At 43.4% G+C, this 20,956-nt stretch overlaps 1 protein-coding gene across 1 annotated transcript in view; it reads right to left on the bottom strand.

Moving 5' to 3' along the window:
• The window catches only part of MYO19 (myosin XIX), a 70,951-nt gene that overhangs the window by 20,601 nt on the left and 29,394 nt on the right, over positions 1–20,956 (bottom strand). The window contains exons 8-18 of the mRNA XM_070735294.1: positions 19,438–19,534; positions 16,769–16,845; positions 14,898–14,988; positions 12,604–12,775; positions 11,495–11,568; positions 10,681–10,802; positions 9,385–9,498; positions 7,294–7,470; positions 5,716–5,874; positions 4,417–4,524; positions 624–694 (exon numbers count right to left, since the gene is read on the bottom strand). Coding sequence (XP_070591395.1) covers positions 624–694; positions 4,417–4,524; positions 5,716–5,874; positions 7,294–7,470; positions 9,385–9,498; positions 10,681–10,802; positions 11,495–11,568; positions 12,604–12,775; positions 14,898–14,988; positions 16,769–16,845; positions 19,438–19,534 — 1,262 coding nt within the window. The remainder of the gene's footprint in view (positions 1–623; positions 695–4,416; positions 4,525–5,715; positions 5,875–7,293; positions 7,471–9,384; positions 9,499–10,680; positions 10,803–11,494; positions 11,569–12,603; positions 12,776–14,897; positions 14,989–16,768; positions 16,846–19,437; positions 19,535–20,956) is intronic.

Raw genomic sequence — 20,956 nt, 5'->3', positions numbered from 1 at the left:
GCGCGCGCACAGCTTACATAAAATGCTGCCTCTAACTATTTTACCATCTATGGCAGTGATGGCGGACCTATGGCATGGGTGCTACAAGTGGCACACGGAACTATATCTGCAGGCATGCAAACCATTGCCCTAGCTCAGCTGATTTTTGGCTCATGCAGAGGCTCTGGGGAGGCGTTTTTGCCTTCCAGAGAGCCTCCGGGGGGATGGGGGGAAGCCTTTGGAGCCTGGTGAGTGCGAAACACAAGCCTACTGGGCCCACCAGAAGTTGGGAAACAGGCCGTTTCTGGCCTCCAGAAGGCCTCTGGTGGACAGGGGAAGCTGTTTTCGCCCTCCCGAGGCATTGAATTATGAGTGTGGGTACTCGTGCATGTGCAATAGCGCACATCCACGCTCTTTCGGCACCTGAGGGAAAAAAGGTTCGCCATCACTGACCTATGGTGTGCCCAGAGAGAGAAATACTTGTCTCTACCTAGGATTGAACTCACAGCCTCCAGATTGTGAGGCGAGAGCTCCACCTCTAGGCCATCGCACCACAGGACAACGAGAGAAAAATGCAGGGGGGAAAATACAAGTCAGGAGAACCATAAATAAGGAAAGAAATGCAACCTCTCGAGTAGCTTTACCTAATTGGAAAGCCAGCTGCGCTGATGTTGACGGTTTCTACAATGCCGCAGGCCTTCAACTGATGCAGAACCTGGAAAAGAAAGAAGCTTTGAAGAGCACACCACCCGAAAAACTGACAAGAGTTGCTGGTTGTCCATAAATGTTTTTTTAGGGTGTCCAGGGAGAAAGCATTTTGAAATACAGTAGTACCTCTAGATACGAGTTTAATTCGTTCCAGAACGGAGCTCGTATGTTGATCAACTCGTATCTGGAACAAATGGCTTTAGACTTTGTTTTTCCCCGCCGAGATAACCAGAAGCAAGGATTCTTGCACCACCTAGTGGACGCTCGGCTCGTATCCCGAATTCGAGCTCGGGTGTGGAACAGAAATTTCGCTCCCGTTGTGGCTCGTAACTTGGAATACTCGCATGTGGAGCAGCTCGTATCTAGAGGTACTACTGTACCCTGATATTTCCCTGTAACTTGCAATCTAGTTAAGGCGCGGTCGTAAATGACGTCATACCAAAGGGCTAAGCCGTGGAGAAATATCAATAGCTGAGGAATGAGGTTGTTGCCACAGTAATGCTCATTTTTGCTTGACACTGCCAGACAGCGCGATCCATTTTTTTAACATGATTTCTCGTTGACTTTTAAACATTTTAATACAGTTTGTTTTTCCCCCCTGACGTATTCCATTTTTTGCATCTTATCCCCAACCATCTGTGTCCTCATTTTACCGACTTTGGAAAGACGGAAGGCTGAGTCAACCTTGGGCAGGTCAGGATCGAACTCCTGGCAGTGAGCAGAGTTTGCCTGCAATACTGCATTCTAACCACTGAGCCACCAGGGTTCCTCAACCCAGGAAAGGATTGATGGTATCAGTGAAACCAACAGATCCTTTATAAATATTCATGGGATTAATTTTTGAAAGACAGAAGAAATATAAAGAAAGGACTACCCAATATAGAAGATATTTGGTATTGATAGACAAAAATATTTGTAGCTCAGGGCCAATGTTCCCTCTAATTTTTTTTCGGTGTGAGCGGAAAAGTATAGTGTCTGAGCGGCAGTCCCCTTGGGACTGGGCGGCATTGAAATAGATAGATAGATAGATAGATAGATAGATAGATAGATAGATAGATAGATAGATAGATAGATAGATAGATAGATAGATAGATAGATAAGAAAAAAATCCCTTCTTTTTTATTAAAAGAAATTAATAATTTAAAAAAACCAAAATCCATTACTATTAAAACTAAAACAACCAGCAAAACCAAAAACATAACTATTAATAAAAACAGGTGAGGGCTGGCGTTTTTTTTCTCTGTTATTATTTAAGTGCTTTTACCATATGCTTTAAATCAAGAGTCACTTCTCTCTCTGTTTCTCTCTCTTTCCTGTCATTCTCTGCCTCAATCATTTTCTCATTTCTCTTTTTTTCTCCCCTTTTTTCTATCATTTCTCTCTCTCTCTCTTCCTTCCACTCTTTTCTCTCTCTCTTGCTTTCTTCCTCTCTCTCTCTTTCTCTCTCTCTTTCTCTCTCTCTCTCTTGCTTTCTCTCTCTCACACTCTTTCTTGTTTTCTTTCTCTCACTCTTTCTCTCTTGCTATCACTGGCGAAGGTTTTTCTTATTTTGAATGTTCCGAGCGGGCTGGCAGGGGGATGGGGAGCGCGCACACCCACGCGCCCGACAGCCAGTCTCCGCTGTGAGAACGCCTGCCCTGCCTCTCCTGCAGCCCCCTCGCTGAGAGCCCAGGACGAAAGCGCTCTCGGCGAAGGGACTGCGAGAGCGGCGGGGTGGGGGTTCCCCAAGGCGGGAGGCAGAGGAAAGAGGCGGATCGGGCGGGCGGCAGCGGCGGGCGGGGAGGAGCGGCGAGAAGCCAGGGGCGCGAGGGGGACAGAGGTGCGGGGGGGACGCGGCTCCGTGCGCGCCCTTGGAAAAGGGTGCACGGGGGACATTTTGGGGTGCGCGCGCAGCTTACAGGGAACAGTGCTCAGGGCTGAAGTATGGGATCCTTGTCGCTTCTGAGCTTGATGGTTTTCTTGCGGAAGTTTCATTATCGAAACTAGGTAACCTCAGTGCTAGCTTGCTCTCCCCACTTCAGCTAGAACTAAATGAGTGCTAAGGGTTTCCCTTTCTTATAAATTAGTTGGTGCAATCCTTAGTGGCAGCCAGCGGTGGGCTACGAACCGGAATGCTAAATTGCGCTCACCGCTGCGGCTCGTAAGTTCTTGCGGGGGCTAGCGCGATTTTGCTGCTGTACCTGTGGAGGCCGCAAAATTGCGCAGAGCCGCAGGTGCGCCTGCGTTTCGGCATGCACGGAAGCAAAAAATCCTCGCCGTAACATGGGCGCACCTGCGGCTCCATGCACGATTTTCCAGCCTCCACAGATGCAGCAGCAATATCGCGTTGGCCCCGCAAGAACCTACGAGCCGCGGTGGCGAGCGCAATTTAGCGTTCCGGTTTGCAGCCCACTGCTGGTGGCAGCCCTCCTGGGCTCCATTTCTCATGGCAAAGACACCATAAGCTGGTCCTTTGCTGTTTCCAGGATTTAAGCACCTGGATGCAGACCATGGGCCTTGAGTTTGACACCACCCCATCTCATAAGGTGCTCTTTGTTCTGATTTCTGGTAGAACTTTAGCAATTACAAATAACTCTTACTAAATGCAGTACAGTGATACCTCATCTTACAAATGCCTCGTCATACAAACTTTTCGAGATACAAACCCGGGGTTTAAGATGTTTTTGCCTCTTCTTACAAACTATTTTCACCTTACAAACCCACCGCCGCTGCTGGGATGACGCGCCTCCAGACTTCCGTTGCCAGCGAAGCACCCGTTTTTGCGCTGCTGGGTTTCCCCTGAGGCTCCTCTCCATGGAAAACCCCACTTCCAGACTTCCGTTGACAGCGAAGCACTTGCTTTTGCAATGCTGGGATTCCCCTGCTGGGATTCCCCTGCAGCATTGCAAAAACACAGAAGTCCAGAGATGGGGTTTCCTATGGAGGGGAGCCTCAGGGGAATCCCAGCAGCGCAAAAACGGGCGCTTTGGCTGGCAAAAGGGGTGAATTTTGGGTTTGCACGCATTAATCGCTTTTCCATTGATTCCTATGGGAAACATTGTTTCGTCTTACAAACTTTTCACCTTAACAACCTTGTCCCGGAACCAATTAAGTTTGCAAGACAAGGTATCACTGTATTTCATAAACAAAGAAACTCCATTTTATTCTGTTCTCTTCCTGTATTCCAATACATTTCATACTAGCACATTGCTCCCAGCCCGTTATCTTTCTTAATTGCATTCCTCGCATTCCTTCTAGCCTCCTCCAGTTAACAAGATTTATGTCCTCATAGCATGATTCTAAAACAGCAGAACTGACTGTTAATCAACACGGAATGCTTTTGCTTACTTGGAAGCGGAATGGAAACCTTCCATCTTTCACTCTGCAACGTTGAAACTCCACCCTTCTTCCCCACTGACGTACCAAATACATCACTACAGTATTTAACCCATTCCTCCCCTTAATATCTTCTTCCAAACACCTGTTCCTTACGTTTTTGGACCCTTCTGAATTTAGGATTTACCCAGCGAACGTCTGATTCTTCCTCGCTAGATCCTGGACTCATAGCCCCGTCCTGTGGCTGGCCTCCCACCTGTTCTACTACCTGTAACCCCGGGCCCACCACTAATTCATAAACACTATCTATATCAGAGTCCTCAATTTCCTCATCGTCCTCCAACTAACCAGGAATATGTACAACACCCTTGGGGATGGAGGGGAAATATAAACAAAAATTAGTGTACAAGTCACCTCCTCTTTACTGAAAAGGGCTGCCTTGCAGTCTGCATTGGGCTTAATGCACCGGATATAGTGCGGGGTAGTGCTGTGCAGGATCTCCATCAGCTGCTCGAGGGAATCCTGCAAGAGAAACAAGAGAAATGGGTCCTCGAGGGTTTTGGAAAGAAAAGAACTGATCTGCAGTGAAATTTATTAAGTGGACTTGTATGCTGCCACAAATGTTGCAGTTAATGCATTCCTGCTAAAAGTTTCAATCCATCAGTCTGTCTCTTTTCGGATATGGCTCTGGGTTGGGCCGAAAGGCAAAAGGAAGCACTAAGCTCCTCCCATATTTTGGCATACCAGGGTGATTCAACAAAAAAAACATATAACACTTCCCTGGTACAAAGCTGAAAGGAGGAGATCCTGTGGCCTAGAGGTTAATTCTCTGCCTTAGAAGGCAGAGGCGGCAGGATCAAATCCCAGTGAGGGTATGGCTAGCTGATGAGGCCACAACAGGGCTGAAATAGATCTATACTAGTCTCCCTTCATTTTCAAATTCAGCAAAAATATGTTACACACACACATACACACACACATTCCCACTGCAGCCAGGATTCTGTGCTTGCTACATCATCATCATCATCATTATTATTATTATCAGTCCTAGGTGCTTGGGAAGCACCCGACTGGTGATGAAATACGAAATCCAGCATAGTGATGTCGTTTGCTGTGTTGTATTTATTGCCATGTAATAATAATAATAATAATAATTATTATTATTATTATTATTATTATTATTTAGATTTGTACTTTCATCCACCTTTAATAAATATTTTTTAAAACAAACTTTAATAAATAAACATGGTGAGTAATAATCTAAATGGTTGCTAAGGGAATGGGAAATTGTAATTTGAAATTGAAATTGTAATTTAAAGTGTTAACGGAAGGCTTGTGATACTGTTCATAGCCAAAAATAGTGTGCTTACTTCCGCATCTCTACTTCGCGGAAATTCGACTTTCGCGGGTGGTCTCGGAACGCATCCCCCGCAAAAATTGAGGGAACACTGTATTACTCAGTTCTGTCACAATTTCAAACGGTCATTGAACATATGGTTGGTGAATGAGGACTATCTACCCTTTAAAGATTTGTTGTTTACTCATACAATATCATAGAAGACCACCTTGGCTGTTATCTCCTAAGAATCTCACTTCCTCCCCTTCCTCTGGTTTAACAAATACAGGTTTTGAGGGTCACTGTTGTAGGAGGAAAGCATGGGAGGTAGCAGGAATGAGGCACAACCTAAATTGAAATCTGTAAATGGGACGAACCTTAAATTTTGAGACGACAGTGACAAGTGCAGGTTTTGCTTGAGTTTTGGTATCATTTTCGTCAGGTCTGGTATTAGTCTCTTCCAAAGGAAATAATTTCTGAAGCAAGGCATCCTGAGATTGTTGCAGCAGTGTGATCAACTCTGGGGGAACGGGATCCTGTATTTTTGAAGAAAAATCAGAAGCAGACAAATTATCAGAATATCACCGTGGACCATAAACGTACAGGACAAGCCTAACTGCAGTGTTGCAGCAGAAGGTGCTTCTGATAAAAATTCCAGTCCTTGCTCCACCCCCAACGCATTTTGGGGAGGGCTGGGGTTCCAAAGGGTTGGTGCCACCACAGAGCAGGCCACGTCCTACCTCCTTTCAAATGGCACTCCTTAATATGGATGGAATATATCCACTCCAGGCAGAAATACAGAAAAGTTTATATCTGTCTAACTTTTTTGAGGATGTGTAAGCAAAAGCTGTTGCCACACGTAAGCTTCAGAAAAGAGACCCTAACCAACAGCCAGAGATGTGTTTATTTGTGCATTTAATTTAATTTTTTTTTCCTTTTCATTTTATATTAATTTTACAAGTTATTAGTGAATTTTCTTTTTTCTGTGTTAGAAAGACTTCAAAAATAAGTGGGGTAATTATAACCCCAAATAGATGTTAAATGTATGTATGTCATGTTTGTATTTTTATGGAAAATTTAATATAGTTTAATAAAAAGTAAAAAAAAAATTAAATTTATTATTAGATTTGTATGCCGCCTCTCTCCGGAGACTCGGAGCGGAGTCTTGGAGCAGAGAATTTATTGGTGCTGTTCTATTACCAAAGATAGGGGGGGGGGGGGGGGGGACAGAGAGACAGACAGATAAGATATGAACTAAGTTTTGCTTTATTACACAATTGGATGCTTTTCTTTACTTGCCCATCCAGTAAACCTATAAAAAGCTTAATTTTGCTAAATAATTAAATCACCATGAAAAATCACACCAATGGAATTTGATTTTGGCCTTGTTTTTCATAGGAGGCTTACCAAAAAAAACAACTTACCAATAAAGTCCTTCATGGCATCGGACCAGAATATCTCCGGGACTGCCTTCTGCCGCACGAATCCCAGTGACCAGTTAGGTCCCACAGAGTTGGCCTTCTCCGGGTCCCATCGACTAAGCAATGTCGTTTGGCGGGACCCAGGCGAAGAGCCTTCTCTGCGGCGGCCCCGACCCTCTGGAACCAGCTCCCCCCAGATATCAGAGTTGCCCCCACCCTCCTTTCCTTTCGCAAGCTCCTTAAAACCCACCTCTGTCATCAGGCATGGGGGAATTTAAATTTTCCTTCCCCCTAGGCTTATAGAATTTATATATGGTATGCTAGTATGTATGAGTGGTTCTTTAAATTGGGGTTTTTTAGATTGTCTTTTAATATTAGATTTGTTTACATTGTCTTTTTATATTGTTGTTAGCCGCCCCGAGTCTTCGGAGAGGGGCGGCATACAAATCTAATGAATAAATAAATAAACTGAGATGTCAATAGTTTCCGTGTCTCTCATTTAAATTAAACAACACCAGGGATAATCAAACATACCTTATTTTTTTCCACCATACTCTCAATTCGATAACAGACACTACCAGCATAATGGGATACAGTGAAGTTTGGCTCCTTCCTAAATTTGTCTCGGCTTACACAGATGTTCTTGGACAGAGAAATCTCAATCCGGCTTTGTAACTGTGTGGCATTGGAGGTCCAGTTAAGGCGACAGGCCTGCCAAAGAAAAAGAGACACACGGTGGAGGAAAGTTAGTGAGGAAGAGGAGCAAAGCCAACTAAATTGAGGAATAGACGAGTATTTTGGAGCAGTTCAAAAAGGGGGAAATCCAATGCCATAGAAGACTGACGGCAGAAAAAGACCTCATGGTCCATCTAGTCTGCCCTTATACTTTTTCCTGTATTTTATCTTAGGATGGATCTATGTTTATCCCAGGCATGTTTAAATTCAGTTACTGTGGATTTATCTACCATGTCTGCTGGAAGTTTGTTCCAAGCATTTACTCTTTCAGTAAAATAATATTTTCTCACGTTGCTTTTGATCTTTCCTCCAGCTAACTTCAGATTGTGTCCCCTTGTTCTTGTGTTCACTTTCCTATTAAAAACACTTCCCTATTGAACCTTATCTAACCCTTTAACATATTTAAATGTTTCGATCATGTCCCCCCTTTCCCTTCTGTCCTTCAGACTGTATAGATTGACTTCACTAAGTCTTTCCTGATAATTTTATGCTTAAGACATGGACTCCAGGAAGGACGTCTCCGTGACGTCAAAGCTCCACCCATGGAATTCCCTATTGGGATTCCCCACCTCCATTTGAGCCTCTTGACCGGCCAACAGCTCCGCGGCTCTTCTGGCAAGGTGACAGCCAGGCGGCGGGGCTTCTCGGCGGCCTGCCGAACCCCAACGCCGAACCCGAACTTTTGCCAAACTTCTGGGTTCAGCGTTCGGAAGAACACCGAGAAGCCCCCCGGCTGTTTCAAAAGGCGACAGCCGGGCGGCGGGGCTTCTCGGCGGCCTCCTGAACCCGAACTTTTGCCAAACTTCCGGGTTCGGCATTCGGGAGAATGCTGAGAAGCGCCCGGCTCTTTCAAAAGGTGACAGCCAAGTGGCAGCGCCCAGCAGAGCGCTGTTTTTGCGATATTTTTTTTTGCTTGCACGCATTAATTGATTTTACATTATTCCCTATGGGAAACATTGTTTCGGCTTACAAACGTTTCACCTTACGAACCTCCTCCCGGAACCAATTAAGTTTGTAAGACAAGGTATTACTGTATACAGTGATCCCCCGATTATTGCGAGGGTTCCGTTCCAGGACCCCTCGCAATGATCGGTTTTTCGCGAAGTAGCGCTGCGGAAGTAAAAACACCATCTGCGCATGTGCAGATGGTGTTTTTACTTCCACCGCAGCAGCGAGGAGCCGAAATTGGGGTTTCCCCACCGCCCACGCAAACTCCTCGCTGCCGCTCGCCCGCCCTTCGCCCGCCCACGCCGTTCGCTCGCGCCGCTTCCCAGCTGAGTCCTGAAGCGAACGGCGTGGGTGGGCAAAGGGCGGGCGAGCGGCGCGCGCGCAGGCAGGCAGGCGGTGGACAAGCCGTTCACTCGCGCCGCTCGCTCGTGCCGCTTCCCAGCTGAGTCCTGAAGCGAATTGGCTTCAGGCGAGCGAACGGCGTGGGCGGGCGAAGGGTGGGCGAGCGGCAGCGAGGAGTTTGCGTGGGCGGTGGGGAAACTCCTCGCTGATGCCCGCCGCTCGCCCTCCCGCCAGCAAGAGGGGGAAGACCCAGGGAAGCCGCCCAGCAGCTGATCTGCCCGGCGCCATCTACGCATGCGTGCCCATAGAAAAAAGGGTGCGCATGCGCAGATGGTGTTTTTACTTCCGGGTTGCAAAATCGCCATATAGCCGTTTCGCAATCATCGGGATCGCAATACCCGGGGGATCACTGTATTTCTTAACAATGATGCTGCTCCACGGAAACTATACTTGCTACAGAAAAACTATATACGTTTTTGAAATCAGAACAAAAAATGAGAAAAGTACAAGGTCAACTGCCATGATTACAAAAAAATTTTTTTGTAGACCTGTGTTATGATTGAATGGATTTTATTTGAAAAGGAAGAAATGGAAACCCACCTCGTTGAGCAAGGAGAAGATGCTAACAGGATTCCCCTCAATGGCATCCAGACAAGTTTGATTATTTTGGTAGTTTACAAAGGACCATTCAAGGCCTTCCTCAGCATATTCTTCCTGGGGGAATCAAAATCACAGGGAAATAACAGAGGAGGGAGAAGAGGATTTTAATTTGCCCAAAGACCGCAGGACACAAAAACTGATTCTTGCAGAAGAATCCTTGGAGATAATTCATTGGCAAAGGTGCACCAGTTGCGGCTCTATTTGGACCGGGAGTCACTACTCACAGTCACTCATGCCCTCATCACCTCGAGGCTCGACTACTGTAATGCTCTCTACATGGGGCTACCTTTGAAAAGTGTTCGGAAACTTCAGATCGTGCAGAATGCAGCTGCGAGAGCAATCATGGGCTTTCCCAAATATGCCCATGTTACACCAACACTCCGCAGTCTGCATTGGTTGCCGATCAGTTTCCGGTCACAATTCAAAGTGTTGGTTATGACCTATAAAGCCCTTCATGGCACCGGACCAGAATATCTCCAGGACCGCCTGCTGCCGCACGAATCCCAGCAACCAGTTAGGTCTCACAGAGTTGGCCTTCAAGTTTAAGTTTTATTGGATTTATATGCCGCCCCTCTCCGAAAACTCGGGGCAGCTAACAACAATCATGAAAATATACAATAAAATCCAATACTAAAAGCAAATTAAAACCCCTTAATATATAAAAACCAAACATACATACAAACATACCATGTATACAGTTGTAACGGCCTAGGGGGAGAAAAAAGTCTTAATTCCCCCATGCCTGGCGGCAGAGATGGGTTTTAAGTAGCTTACGAAAGGCAAGGAGGGTGGGGGCAATTCTAATCTCTGGGGGGAGTTGGTTCCAGAGGGCCGGGGCCGCCACAGAGAAGGCTCTTCTCCAGGTCCCGTCAACTAAACAATGTCGTTTGGCAGGACCCAGGGGGAGAGCCTTCTCTGTGGCGGCCCCGACCCTTTGGAACCAACTCCCCCCAGATATCAGAGTTGCCCCCACCCTCCTTGCCTTTCGTAAGCTCTTTAAAACCCACCTCTGTCGTCAGACATGGGGGAACTGAGACTTTCCCTTCCCCCTAGGCTTATAAAATGTATGCATGGTATGTCAGTATGTATGATTGGTTTCTTAAATTGGGTTTTTTTTAAAATTAACTTAAATATTAGATTTGTTTACATTGTATTATTATTGTTGTTTAGCCGCCCCGAGTCTACGGAGAGGGGTGGCATACAAATCTGATTAATAAATAAATAAAAATAAATTACCTGTTGAGCCTTTAGAAAATGACTGACAAAATGCTGCTGCAGTTTCTCATTGGCGTAGTTGATACAGAGCTGTTCCAAGTGGTTTTCCTCAAAGGTTTCAAAACCATAAACATCAAGTAGACCTGGGGAGGCGAAGCAAAGTCAATGGGGAATCCAGATTCTCTTAGTGACCACATGTTTCTTTTAACAATTGCAGGTTCCCTTAAAAACGGTGGCAAAAAAATGTTGTAAAATGGGGGGGGGGGGAAGAGACACACACTCACTTAACAACTGCCTTGCTTAGCAACAGAAATGTTGGGCTCAATTGTGGTCATAAGTCAGGGATTACCTGTAGCCTCATCCCAAACGATTTAGAAACATAGAAGATTGACGGCAGAAAAAGACCTCATGGTCCATCTAGTCTGCCCTTATACTAGTTCCTGTATTTTATCTTAGGATGGATGGATGTTTGTCCCAGGCATGTTTAAATTCAGTTACTGTGGATTTAGTAACCATATCTGCTGGAAGTTTGTTCCAAGGATCTACTACTCTTTCAGTAAAATAATATTTTCTCACGTTGCTTCTGATCTTTCCCCAACTAAACTCAGACTGTGTCCCCTTGTTCTTGTGTTAACTCTCCTATTAAAACACTTCCCTCCTGAACCATTTCACATATTTAAATGTTTCGATCATGACCCTTTTACATTTAAAGCTGTAAAGGTAATCCTCAGCATCCTGAAAAAAACTGTTCTGCAGAAGGTTCAACGTTAAATTTAATGCGGATTCTAACTATTTCTGCCAGCAGTTATGTACCCGAGATGGCCCCAAACAATACCTATGAAATTGTTCCACACGGAATTTGAGGCACAGATGCTCTCATTGATCACAGACACCAGCCAGTCAAAGATCCTGCAAGAAAGATGAAAAACTCTGCCACTCTAATCAGCCCGAAAGAGATATGGTTTTACAAAGCAGCAAAGAAGCTGGAAACACAAATACTGAGTTGTAGGCGTGTATCATAAACAGGACTGAAGACCCAATCCAAAGCTAATCAAACATGAAGCTTATGTTTTTCCTTCCAGGTTAGCTTACGGCCATGTTTCGTCAATGGTGAAATTGGTTGCCGATTAGTTTCCAGACACAATTCAAAGTGTTGGTAATGACCTATGAAGCCCTACGTGGCATCGGACCAGAATACGTACAGGACCGCCTTCTGCTGCATGAATCCCAGCGGCCGATTAGGTCCCACAGAGTTAGCCTTCTCTGGGTCCCGTCGACTAAACAATGTCGTCTGGTGGGACCCAGGGGAAAAGCCTTCTCTGTGGCGGCCCCGGCCCTCTGGAATCAACTCCCTCCAGAGATTCAAACTGCCCCCACCCTCATCGCCTTCCGGAAGACTCTGAAGACCCATCTATGTTGCCAGGCATGGGGTAATTGATGAATTCCCTTTTTGGCTAGTAAAATTTATGTGTGGTTATGATTGGGTAGTATTGACTGATTTTAAATGATAGTGGGTTTTTAGCAATAGTTTTAATTTTTTGGATTTGTACTGCATTATTTATTGTTGTTGTGAGCTGCCCCGAGTCTTGAGAGAGGGGCGGCATGCAAATCTAATAAATTGTTGTTGTTGTTGTTGTTGTTGTTGTTGTTATTATTATTATTATTATTATTATTATTATTACCTTCCGTGTGGGCCTCAAGGAAAGAATCAGATTTTAAGGAAGAGAATAGCGAGAGATGCACTAACTGAGATCTATCAGCTAAAATCACAAAGATACACGGCATCTTAAAATGTGACACAAGGAATGAAAACATAGACTTTTAAGGACATTTGATGCTTTTATGAAGTATCCAAGGCAGTGTTTTTCAAACTTGGCAACTGGAAAATGTATGGACTTCAGTTCCCAGAATTCCCCAAGTACCCATGCTGGTGTAAGGACTTACCTGGCATAAATCACCTTGGCTAAACAGTCTCTCCTTGTTTCACATTCTGCCTTGAGACAAGGCTTCCTGAACACCTGCCGTTGTCTTCCAGCAGTTATCGTCCGGATCCTGAGTGTGTCCAACAACTGCTCCCCAGGCACTCTTAAAAGCCTTGAAGCAGTCTCTGCAAAGCCTGGTTTTAAAAGAATCATTAAAAACAAAAGAAAACAAAAAACATTCAGCCACTATTTTCCTAAAATAGCATTGGCTAAATTTCTGCTCTACAGTGTAAGACTTAGGAGAGAATATATAGGTTTGATCTATGGGTGGTTCAGAAATACGAAATGGGAAAACGACTATCATCCTAAAAATGTTTAAGTCAGCAACTATACAGTGTTCCCTTGATTTTCATGGGAGATGTGTTCCGAGACTGCCCGCGAAAGCCGAATTTCCACGAAGTAGAGATGCGGAAGTAAATACACTATTTTTGGCTATGAACAGTGTCACAAGCCTTCCCTTAACACTTTAAACCCCTAAATTACAATTTCCCATTCCCTTAGCAACCATTTAGATTATTACTCACCATGTTTATTTATTAAAGTTTATTAAAAAAATATTTATTAAAGGCGGATGAAAGTTTGGCGATGACATATGACATCATTGGGCGGGAAAAACCGTGGTATAGGGAAAAAAACAGCAAAGAATTTTTTAATTAATATTTTTTAAAAACCGTGGTATACTTTTCACGAAGGTCGAACCCGCGGAAATCGAGGGAACAATGTACACACAAGCACACAATTTATACAGATACAAAGATCTGTTGGATAACTGACTGGGTTCCTGCATTATACAACATTATACATCCTCAACGTATGACAACAACTGAGCCCAAAATTTATGTTGTTAAGTGAGAAATTTGTTCAGTGAGTTTGCTCAATTTTATGACATTTCTCACCACAGTTGTTAAGTGAATCACTGCAGTTTTTAAATTAGTAATACAATTGTTAAGTGAATCTGGTTTCCCATTGACTTTGCTTGTCAGAAGGACTCTGGGATGCTGCAACTGTCACAAATCTGAGTCAGCCGTCAATCATCTGAATGTAAATCACATGACCACAGGGATGCAGCAACGATCATAAGTGTAAACAATGGCCAAAAGTCACTTTTTTCAGTGCTGTTGTAACTTTGAATGGTCACTAAATGAACTGTTGTAAGTCAAGGTGTTGTGGTTGGCTCTGGCCCAGCTCCTGCCCCAGGGAATGGGGAGGTGGATGCAGGGGAAACTTCAACATGTCACAGGCCTGTGTTATTGCCGACAGAATCAGTGCAGAGTTTAGTTTCCTCGGATGAAGAAGAAGGTGGGAGTGACTCGGCAGAGGAGGGCTTGGCACACAGTCCAGGCAGTCAATCTCCCTTATCTTCCTTTGATTCGGATGATGACATTTTGGACCCAAGCAAGCGCAGAATTATGCGCAGAAGAGACCAAGTAAGAACATATTACAGGAAATAAGGGAGGCCACCTGTGTTTGGGTGGGGCTCCAGTAATTAGGGCTGCTGCTATAAATAGCAGCGTGTGGGTTTGGCCATTGTGAAAGAATATCTGTTGCAGTTTCGTCAGGAATCTTGTGTGCTGGACTTTATTGCTTTTTCACGCCTTTGAAACCAAAGCAGAGCAGCGTGTGTGTGTGTGTCTCACTTCGTTGGAAGTTTTACTTTACTGAAGTTTTATTTTACTGAAAGAGTAATTATTTTACTGAAAGAGTAGTAGATCCTTGGAACAAACTTTCAGCAGACGTGGTTGGTAAATCCACAGTAACTGAATTTAAACATGCCTGGGATAAACATATATCCATTGTAAGATAAAATACAGGAAATAGTATAAAGGCAGACTAGATGGACCATGAGGTCTTTTTCTGCCGTCAGTCTTCTATGTTTCTAAGGGGTGTGAAGTTTCTTCACAGCTGCTAGCTAAGTACTTAATGACTGCTTAAGGGAAATTGTACAGACTACCCGGTTGTTTTGGGACGAGTGCTCTTTGCAATACAAAAAGAGTGCTTAGTTTATTTTGAATTTTGTGATAAAGAAAATTGTTTTGAATTTTCAAACGTGTATGTGTCTGAAATTTGTACCCTTGAATTTTCGGGAGGCTCCTATCAGAGAGCCCGGCAGAACACAAGGACTACCTGTATTATGATGTGCTTTGTTGAATAAGATGCAAATGGCTGGTTTTACACCAGCCATGATTTAAACCATGATTTGGCAAAGCGGAAACTAGATTGTTTTGAGATTGGAGGATTGGCTCATGGGCAGCTCACCTTTGGCCAGGTCTTGTAACTCACAAAGTTGTGCCTCATCTTCTGACTCGTAGAACTGAGTATTGCCCAAATGGAGAAGACCAGCTAGTATCTGTAAGAAAAAGAGGTTGAAAACTGGCTGGTTTCTCTACATTCTGTATGGGTGATGTTTCTGGGCTGAACAACGATCCATAGAAACTGAATTTACTGGAAAGTAACCAACAGAAGGTTTGAAAAGAAACCTGTTCTAGCATAAAAGCTTCCAGTGCTCATGAACACAGACAAAAATGGCATAGAACAAAGAATAACAGAGTTGGATGGGACCTTAGAGGTCTTCTATTCCAACCTCCTGCTCAGGCAGGATGTCCTATACCATTTCAGACAAATTGTTGTCCAGTCTCTTCCTAAAAGCTTCCAGTGTTGGAGCATTCACAACTTCTGGAGGCAAGCTCTTTCACCGATTAATTGTTCTCGCTGTCAAGAAATTTCTCCTTAGTTCTAAGTAGCTTCTCTCCTTGATTAGTTTCCACCCATTGCTTCTTGTTCTATCCTCTGAAGAATAGGGTAGATATCTCACCCTTTGGAGAATAGTTTGACTCCTCCATCTTTGTGGCAGCCCCAATCAGAACTGCAGAAAAAGCAATTGCTGCCAACCTGCCTTCCATTGAGAACCTGTATACTGCACGAGTCAAAAAGAGGGCGGGGAAAATATTTACTGACCCCTCACATCCTGGACACAAACTGTTTCAACTCCTACCCTCAAAACGTCGCTACAGAGCACTGCACACCAAGACAACTAGACACAAGAACAGTTTTTTCCTGAACGCCATCACTATACTAAACAAATAATTCCCTCAACACTGTCAGCATAGTTCCCTCTAAGCTGAGCAGTGAGCAATCGCTCACTTAAAAACCATCATCAACTCAGAGTTTTCCAAACCTGCCCAGAAGCCGAGAGGGAAAGAGTGAGAGGGAAGGAGAGAGAGAGGAAGAGAGGAAGAGAGAGAAACAGATAGAAAAAAGAGAGGAAGGAAAAGAGAAAGAAAAAGAATGGGAGTAAGGAAGAGAGAAAGAAAATCAAAATCTAGATTGAAACTAGCTCAACTATTTAAGTGGCATTTTGATATTGATAGAGTTGCCCTATTATGAGCTCACTGTTATAGACACACAGTACAGTATTTTATTTTGAAATTCTCTGAGGCAAAACAGGGTGGGTTTTTTTTTTCTTGTTTGTTTATTCATTCATTCATTCATTTATTTATTATTTCTGTGCCGCCCAGTCCCAAAGGGACTGCCGCTCACACTATACTTTTCCGCCCACCCCCCCAAAAAATTAGAGGGAACACTGACTGTCAGACTTTCTACTAAATCTGCACTTCTATTCTACTAGTTTTTCTCATCATTCCTATCACCCATTTCCTCCCATGTTGACTGTATGACTGTAACTTGTTGCTTATATCCTAAGATTTTTATTAATATTGCTTCTTCATTGCTTATTTGACCCCTATGACAATCTTTAAGTGTCGTACCACATGATTCTTGACAAATGTATATTTTATTTTATGTACGCTGAGAGCATATGCACCAAGACAAATTCCTTGTGTGTCCAATCACACTTGGCCAATAAAATTCTATTCTATTCTATTCTGTTATCATGTCTCCTCTGGTCCTTCTTTTCATTAAACTAGCCATGCCCAGTTCCTACAACCGTTCATCCTATGTTTTAGCCTTCAGTCCCCTGAACATCTTTGTTGCTCTTCTTTGTACATGAAGCCAGGCTGTTGAAATTCAAGATATGTTAAATCACCCTCAGTGATCAATATGTGCTGATTAGGTGGCGTTACAAATCCTACCAATCAATCCAACTGCTATTGAGCCAAGGTTTAACTGACCTTAAAAATATTATTCTGGGTGAAACTGTCAATCCCCAAGTGGGTCATGGCCTCCCGAGTCACATCAAAGCAGTCTTCTACAAGACAAAGAGACACTTGTTAGAAGGGGATTCTTTCTTCTCTCCTGAAGATCAGGTGGCTCTAATGTAGTCCCAAAAGATGATTTGTAAAACCTAATGATGATTGGTTGCCGACTGGATTCCGGACGCATTTCAAAGTGTTGATAAAACTTTATAAATTTAATAAACACAATATAAACAAAATGCTAGAATTATAATTAATGGAGAGCAGACAGAAAAAATTGCAATTGAGAAAGGAGTAAGACAGGGATGTCCTATCTGTTTATATTAACAATGGAAACACTATTAGTAAAAATGAGAAAAAATGAAGAAATAAAAGGCCTAAGAATAAGAAAAGAAACCTATAAAGTCCAACTCTTCGCTGATGATTTGGTATTTATAATTGAAGAACCACTGACGACTGCACCAAAACTGACCAAACAAATTGAAGATTTTGGCGAAGTAGCAGGACTAAAAATAAATAAACAAAAAACCAAGTGTTGATAATGACCTACAAAGCCCTAAATGGCATCGGGTCAGATTAGTTGCAGGACCGCCTTCTGCTGTACGAATCACAACAACCGGATAGGTCCCACAGAGTCGGCCTTCTCCAGGTGGTTTGGCGGGACCAAGGGGAAGAGCCTTCTCTGTGGGGGCCCCAGCCCTCTGGAATCAGCTCCCCCCGGAGATTCGTACTGCCCCCACCCTCCTCGCCTTCTGTAAGAGTCTTAAGAGTCACTTATGTCGCCAGGCTTGGGGTAATTAGATCTTGGCCCCCTGGCCAAAAAATGTGATGTATGAATTTGTTTGATTGATTTTTAATATATCGGGGTTTTAGCTTATGTAATTTTTTTTAATTAATTAGATTTGTATTTGTATTTATTGTTTTATATTATATGCTGTGAGCTTCCCTGAGTCTTCGGAGAGGGGCGGCATACAAATCTAATTAATAACAACAACAACAACAACAGTCTGAGTTAACATGCACTGGTGTTGAATCAGAACCAACCTAGCAAGGCCAAACTGCTCAAGTGCTAGGACACCATTTAAGAGTTGAAATTGCAGGTAGGGACTATAATTGATTCTGCCTGCTTTAAAATAATGGTCAGAATCACAAATAATGGATGAGACAAAAACAAATTGATTTTATTTTATGACAGAAAGAAAATATTGCAATTTTTCCTGTACTTGAACTTTTTTTTTTTTTAGACTTTGTAATGTAAAACTATTATTTTAGATTTTAATTCTTAGATTTGTTACCATGTATTGTTTTTATCACTGATGTGAGCCGTCCCTAGTCTACGGAGAGGGGCGGCATACAAATCTAATTAATAATAATAATAATAATAATAATAATAATAATAATAATAATAATAATTTTCCTTACCTTCTCACATTAAACTTTGAAATTTGGGAATCCAAATACTGAGAGAAATGGGGTTGTGTGGGGAGAGGTTATTACCTTTTGTATTGGGGTTTCATCCCCAATAGCTGTCTGGGATCACCAAGTTGGGTAGCCAAATACAGTGATACCTCGGTTCTCGACCACAATTCGTTCCAGAAGTGTGGTCGAGAACCGATTTGGTCGAGTACCGAATTAATTTATCCCATAGGAAATGATGGAAATGGATTTAATTGATTCCCAGCCCGTTGACTCGCTGGGAACCAATTAAATTTATTTTCTTTATTTCCTATGGGATAAAAAATCTGAGGAGCTCTATAAGCACTCCAAGCTGCAGGAAGGGTGGAGGCAGCTGCAATCCCAGCAGCTTCGGGGGGTTCCTTTCCTCAGTGCTTCGTCTTGTTACTTGTAGGCAGCTGCACCAACTTTCTCCTTCCCAGCGGGAGCAACAGCGCCGGGAATGTCACGTAATGAAGGGAAGCTGCTGGAGCGGTGGCAACTGCTGAGATGGCTCCAGCGGCTTCCCTTCATCATGTGACGTTCCCGGCGCTGTTGCTCCTCGAAGGAAAGCCGCCACCGTTGCCGCCGCCGGGAAGGAGAAAGTTGGTGCAGCTGCCTACAGGTAACAAGACGAAGCCCTGAGGAAAGGAGCCCCCCGAAGCTGCCGGGATTGCAGCCGCCCCCGGCGGTAACATTTCGGATAATGAACAAAATTTTCTGTGGCTGTTTGGTATCCGAATTTTTGTTTGGATACCGAAGGAAATTTTTGCTGAAAATTTTGTTTGGTATCCGAAATGTACGACAACCAAGGCATTCGAGAACCGAGGTACCACTGTACATTTTTTAAATAAATAAATATTCTAAAACCAAACCAAAATCCCAGGACTTGCTGGGGAGTAAGGCAGATTTTTTGACACCATAGAAATTCCTTATTATCTTTCTTTGAATGCTAGCCTCAGAATTTGTTCCAGCAGTTTTTATCTAGCAGTTTGTAACAAAAAATGTTACACTTTTTTCTTTAACAGCAATTCAGCTTAAGGAAATTATATTAAGTACATTAAATAAATTGTATTTATTTAGGCTTGTAGTCAATCTCTTCCCTTTGTAGACATATTCCTTGTGTGTCCAATCTCACTTGGTCAATAAAGAATTCAATTTCTTTAATGAAGGCTAAGGATCTTTACAAGATCTGGGTTTTTAAATGCTACCTTCTAGAATCTTTTCAGAATTTGGAAGCCAACAGAAAGACGTACTCTCCAGAAGGTCCCATTCTTGGCGCTCGTCCTGCGTGGCTCCCTTTGCAATCTGAAAAGTAAGAAAAGAGCTTGGCAATTTCCCCTTAAATCTACATAGTGTCTCAGGTACTACAGTGTTCCCTCGATTTTCACAGGGGATGCGTTCCGAGACCGCCCGCGAAAGTCGAATTTCCGCGAAGTAGAGATGCGGAAGTAAATACATATTTTTGGCTATGGACAGTATCACACACCTTCCCTTAACACTTTAAACCCCTAAATTGCAATTTTCCATTCCCTTAGCAACCATTTAGATTATTACTCACCATGTTTATTTATTAAAGTTTATTTTAAAAATATATTAAAAGCAGATGAAAGTTTGGCGATGACATGATGTCATCGGGTGGGAAAAACTGTGGTATAGGGAAAAAACCCGCAAAGTATTTTTTATTTAATATTTTTGAAAAACCGTGGTATAGACTTTTCGTGAAGTTCGAACCCGCGAAAATCGAGGGAACACTGTACACCATTTTTGGCTATGGACAGTATCACAAGCCATCCCTTAACACTTTAAAGCCCTAAATTACCATTTCCCATTCCCTTAACAACCATTTACTCACCATTATTACTGATACTCACCATTGAATAAGACACTTAGTGATCCTGATATTTATAAACATAATTATTTATTAACAATAATTATTTTTTTGTTATTTATTTGCAAAAATTATTAGTTTGGCGATGACGTATAACGTCATCGGGTGGGAAAAACCGTGGTATAGAAAAAAAACTGTGACGTACTTTTTAATTAATATTTTTTGAAAAACCATGGTATAGGCTATTTGTGAAGTTCGAACCCGCGAAAATCGAGGGAACACTGTACTATTCTCCCACAGCCGCATTTACAGAACCTGCTGAATGTGCTTACTGAATTAGCGCATTTACTGAATTTGTACAGTGATGGTCGTCTTTGTTGTATCCTGGAATGGCTACCTTGTAACGCTGTAAATAGTTTGTTCCTCTTTTCCAGCGCTGTCTGAGCCCAAGCAGGAAGTCGCTCCTGATTGGCTCAGACGCGGCCGGCTCTAGCTTTGGCGGGAACCGCAAAAGTATAAAAGAAGCGGTTTCTCCCTGCAGAGCCAGTCGGTACTCGCTGAATTGTCACTTTACCTTGCTGAGCTGTCACTTGTTCTCTGAGCTGAATAAAAGTACCGATTGCTCAAAACCCTGTCTCTGGGTCTACTTCACTGGCGACGAACGAACGGAAGAAACTTCGCGTGCAACATGGACAAAATCCAGATCGGCCAGGCTCCAGAACTCTTCGATTCCGAGAAAATGACATGGGACGAGTACATGGCCACCTTCGAGATATTCCTCGAGGCGGCGGGAATGCAGGACGCCGGAGCCGATCGCAGACGGGCTATTTTTCTCAACTACTGCGGCGCAGAGATCCGTAGACTTGCCCAAACTCTCACCGAACCAGAACAAGCAAGAG

The sequence above is a fragment of the Erythrolamprus reginae genome, chromosome 1 (assembly GCF_031021105.1).
Source record: "Erythrolamprus reginae isolate rEryReg1 chromosome 1, rEryReg1.hap1, whole genome shotgun sequence".
NCBI classification, from domain to species: domain Eukaryota; kingdom Metazoa; phylum Chordata; class Lepidosauria; order Squamata; family Dipsadidae; genus Erythrolamprus; species Erythrolamprus reginae.
The sequence above is the reverse complement of the archived record's forward strand: the minus strand, read 5'-3'. Positions and strand labels throughout refer to the sequence as shown.